Source organism: Etheostoma cragini, chromosome 13, assembly GCF_013103735.1.
Source record: "Etheostoma cragini isolate CJK2018 chromosome 13, CSU_Ecrag_1.0, whole genome shotgun sequence".
In the NCBI taxonomy this organism is placed as follows: domain Eukaryota; kingdom Metazoa; phylum Chordata; class Actinopteri; order Perciformes; family Percidae; genus Etheostoma; species Etheostoma cragini.
Window position 1 is genome coordinate 25,446,011 of NC_048419.1, and position 5,219 is coordinate 25,451,229.

General features: G+C 42.2%; 1 protein-coding gene across 1 annotated transcript in view; it reads right to left on the reverse strand.

Annotated features, from left to right (window-relative positions):
• Window positions 1-5,219, reverse strand: part of zgc:77151 (uncharacterized protein LOC337153 homolog) — a 34,344-nt gene that overhangs the window by 10,828 nt on the left and 18,297 nt on the right. The window contains exon 3 of the mRNA XM_034890858.1: window positions 2,897-3,076. Coding sequence (XP_034746749.1) covers window positions 2,897-3,076 — 180 coding nt within the window. The remainder of the gene's footprint in view (window positions 1-2,896; window positions 3,077-5,219) is intronic.

Consider the following 5,219-nt stretch of genomic DNA (forward strand, 5'->3'; position numbering starts at 1 on the left):
ATATATATATATATATAAAATATATAATATAGTCATTCCACAACACAGGACAGGAAGTAAACAGCCATGCCACCGTTCGGTGTTGCTCGGTAATATTCAGGACTTTTAGGAAGATATGAGGATATTTAGGAATATTTATATAGCAGAGAACATGAGAAGCAGGCCGGCCTGCAGAGGACATTTACTTAAAGTATTGCACACATGTACAATGTTTACTACTACAAAATAAAATAAAATAAAATAAAAAACAGCTTAAACAGTTCATAGGAGACAGCAGGTTAACAGGCTGCATCAGGTCTTTATAGATTAATAGAGAGAGATTAATAAGTGACCTGCTTCACCGTGTTAAAGGGATTCTGGTATAATAATAACAACCAGTAACCTGTGATATTGAAGACAAAATTTGGCATTGAAACAACAAATATCGTCACTGAAAACTGTTGAACGGAGACATAAAATCATCAATCATCAAAAAGTAGTAATCTCAAAATCCAACGATGTTGTTTCACGTTGACATTTGTTAGCATCTTGATGCTTTAGCTTAGCATAAAGACTGGAAACGGGGGGGGAGAACTAGCCTAGCGTTGTGCAGATGAACCAGCAGCTCCGACGCTAACTGATTAACACAGTACATCTAGTTGTTGTTAATCTGTACAAATATCACAGTATGTCAGATGTACACAGTACATTATACTTCGGACGGAGGGTTTTGTTCCTCTGGATAATGATAATAATGAGGAATGCATGCACGTTAGTAGTATTTTGAAACTGATCGACTCTACAAGATGACATAAAAAGAAGTTGGGCAATGATTCCTGTTAATAAAAAAATTAATTAAAAACACTTTCAGACGGCTCTTTAGTCCACCTTCAGGAAACTTCCCCAGTGGAAAGATCCACGTTCCACATGTGGAACATGTGGTTTCAGACACATCGTTATCGAGTCTGGACATTTGGGTAAAGCAGTGGTCTGGTCCCCAAAGGGAAGGCCTGGCTGCAGCCCGCATGGGAACCGTGTTAACCAAAAACACACATCCACTCCGTGTGTTCATGTCCAAAACTTACGTGTATTTTTCCTTGTATTTTAAGTCATTCATCCCGTTTTTTTTTTTTTTTTTTTTTAAATCAAGCAGATTAAAGACTAATTTCGAGAGCTTAGATGTGAAGTGGGTTTTTTCCTGCTGGTTTGTCCGTGCTCGTTAACGTGAGATTTTGGATTAAGGAGAAGAGAGAAGGCCAACACACCTTTGGATCAGCAGAGTCTGCCGGAACCTGTTCCTGGTCAAAGGGGTTTGGATTAAAGAAAAGGAGGCAGTGTTCCTGTAACGAGGTTATTAACAGATGTTCCCCAGATTATACCCACGGCCATCGCGAGTCCGCAGGACTACCAGAGGCTCTCCACGGGGTTCAATGTGTCATATTGTACAGATACTGGGTTTTCAAGGCTGATACCAATAACAGTAATTAGTCATTAATATAACCGACATGCATGTGTGTGAAAATGAAACACAATTCATAGTGAAGACCTTCTCTCAGGTCTTATGACTGTTGGGGGACTTCTTTAGCAAGTTTTTTTAGTCAGCTTCTTGACTGTTCTTTATAATCTGCTCTAGCTTTTTTTTCTAGGAAACTACTAGACCTGTTGGGTCCTTGCAAGTACTGGAGTGTGGTCTAGACCTGCTCTATCTGTAAAGGGTCTCCAGATAACTCTTGTTATGAATTGATACTATAAATAAAATTGAAATGACATTGGGTAGCTTTTCCAATGTTTTAGACGCAGATACGGTGAAAACGGTCAAAATTTGTGCCGTACTGCATTTTTTTGCGTTCTGCGTTTATTTTATTTTAAAACATCCCATATTTTTGGGGGAGGGGGGGAGGGGGGGGAGCTGCGGTAAAGTCGGACAGTTTCCAGCTGATTTCAGGCGGAACAGGAAGTTTGTACCCAGTCTCTAGTTGTTTTAATTAGGACAGAGTAGCTCTCAGAATCGTCTACATGTGATGTGTTGCTGATTTTAATTAACAACAGACTGGAGATGATCCGTGATTGGACGGATTTAGTCTCTCTGACTTCTAAACGTCCCTATCAGCCACACAACGTGTGTTCTGTGCAGAATAAGTCTCTAAATCAGACAAATGGCAATTAAAATCCCTCCGATTCAAAATCAATTAAAAGTTTGTATGAAACGTCATCATGTTGTAAACCAAGCAGGTTTCAAATCAGCCAAGAGGCCGGCGTTTCCCAGCATGCTCTGGGTCCGCCTGGGTCTTGCAGTCTGTGAAAAGCATACGCGCTTCCTGGTCTCAGAACTGCGGCCCCCTGATCTCAGAACTGCGGCCCCCTGCGTCTCAGAACTGCGGCCCCCTGCGTCTCAGACCTGCGGCCCCCTGATCTCAGAACTGCGGTCCCCTGGTCTCAGACCTGCGGCCCCTTTCGTCTCAGACCTGCGGCCCCCTGATCTCAGAACTGCGGTCCCCTGGTCTCAGACCTGCGGCCCCTTGCGTCTCAGACCTGCAGCCCCTTGATCTCAGAACTGCGGTCCCCTGATCTCAGAACTGCGGCCCCCTGGTCTCAGACCTGCAACCCCCTGCGTCTGAGACCTGCGGCCCCCTGGTCTCAGACCTGCAGCCCCTTGCGTCTCAGACCTGCGGCCCCCTGGTCTCAGACCTGCAGCCCCTTGCGTCTCAGACCTGCGGCCCCCTGTTCTCAGACCTGCGGCCCCCTGGTCTCAGACCTGCGGCCCCCTGGTCTCAGACCTGCAGCCCCCTGGTCTCAGACCTGCAGCCCCCTGGTCTCAGACCTGCGGCTCACGTGTGCGTGACGTCAGAGCAAGTCTGACACAAATCTACCCAGCATGCAACTGGCGCCGATCGCCGGTGACCTATTCTGCGCAGACCTGGGTCATCTCCAACGAGCCCATTATCTCACGCAGATACGAAGGCCAGATGCCGCGAGACCTTTGACCCACCTCTCCGTGCTCCCGGGTCCGGCCCTTCGGCGTGTCCTCGGGCAGGAAGTAGAGCCTGGCGCTGGCCAGCAGGTGGCGCTGTGTTTTGTCCTCCCATAGTAACGTCACCTGCACGTGAAGAAGAAGAAGAAGAACAAACGGGCGTTTAAAACACTGATGTCTGGAACCATTTGACCACTGAGGACCAGGTCTGTAGTCTTGCAAAACAGCAGGTCTAACATTTAGTTAAAGTTTACCTAGGGTGACCAGACGGCCCCGGTTTCCGGGGACAGACCCCGATTTTGGCGACCTGACCCCGGACCTGTCCCCGGTTTCCACTGTGACACTGTGACAGACCCGAAATTGGAATGAAAGAAAGCAACTACTGACATAACGTAGCCGATGGTCGCAGACCCCCAACACGCAGTCTCCAGACCGCCAGAGCCAGCGCTGCTTAGATGTTTTAGAAAGCCGTGTGTTAAGATGCTTAAATCACTGATTATTTACATGGAGTCTGGTGGGTTTAGCCAACGCAATTTTGTGGACTTTTATGTTTTTAAAAAGGATCTTAATCTTTAACAGAAAGGTCGACCTCCTTGGAAATCCTTTCCATGATGTTGTCAGACAATTAGAATATTAATCTGAGTCTGTCAGCAGCAAAACAAGCACTTTTATGAATGTAAATACAAGCTGGACAATTGTCCCATTAACTTCCATTGTAGCTTGTTTCTGCCGACAGCAGAGATCTCGTTTAATAATGCATCATGTCAAAGGAAAATATGTCCGCAATAGTTTTTATTGTATCTGATTCTCAAGGAGCTGTTGCAGAAACAAGCCTTGAGCAATAAAACAAAAGCTGTCAGTAGTTCAGTAAACATTACAACATTATGAAATATTAGGACTTTCTATCTTGAAATATTAGGACTTTTTATCTTGAAATATTAGGACTTTTTATCTTGAAATATTAGGACTTTCTATCTTGAAAAATATGGACTTTCTATCTTGAAATATATGGACTTTCTATCTTGAAATATATGGACTTTCTATCTTGAAATATATGGACTTTCTATTTTGAAATATTAGGACTTTTTATCTTGAAATATTAAGACTTTCTATCTTGAAATATTGAGACTTTCCATCTTGAAATATTAAGACTTTCTATCTTGAAATATTGAGACTTTCTATCTTGAAATATTAGGACTTTTTATCTTGAAATATTAAGACTTACTATCTTGAAATATTGAGACTTTCCATCTTGAAATATTGAGACTTTCTATCTTGAAATATTGAGACTTTCTATCTTGAAATATTAAGACTTTCTATCTTGAAATATTGAGACTTTCTATCTTGAAATATTGAGACTTTCTATCTTGAAATATTGAGACTTTCTATCTTGAAATATTGAGACTTTCTATCTTGAAATATTAAGACTTTCTATCTTGAAATATATGGACTTTCTATCTTGAAATATTAAGAATTTCTATCTTGAAATATTAAGAATTTCTATCTTGAAATATTAAGAATTTCTATCATGAAATATTAGGACTTTTTATCTTGAAACATTCCCCTCTGAGGTGTAGTGGAGTGGAGTACGAAGTAGCAGCAGGGGCGGGTCTAGGATCAGACCTTGGGGGGGCTCAGCCCCTAATGAGGAACACCTCTAGGTCTAGTGTCCCCGTTTTAAGTTTTACAAAAGTAAAAACATAACGTGTTTTGGAGCTGAAAATGTCCCCGGATTTTGTCTGAGGAATCTGGTCACCTTAGGTTAAGGATTAAATAAGTTTCGGGTTACTCTGACAGAAGTTATTCTGTGAACTGGGAGAACATCCTGCAACCTTCAGGCTGATGAATCACATCTGATCAGCGCAGAGGACACATTAGTCAAGCAGAAGAGGAGACGGTTGTGTTGGATAGATCATGTGAGACCCGGGAACAAGAACTCATCAGTAGAAACTGGGTTTCTTCGTAATGAAAATAGTCAAAAACACACAACGCTTCACAGAGCTTGCATATCGGGAAACGTCTCGTTAGCCCTCGTGTCGTCTTCTCGTCGAAATTGAACATCAACGCTTTTGTTGATGCTTTTTAAAATCAATGTTTTTAACTTTTATTACATTTCTGTCCCTTTTTTTTCAATGTTTGTCACTTTTTTGACGTTTGACACTACAAAACACTAACTTATAAATTTAAGTTCACAGTTATTTTTGGAATTTATGGTCAATAAACCTCATTTATAGGAAATGATACCTAATGTTTGAGTTAGAAAAGCAGA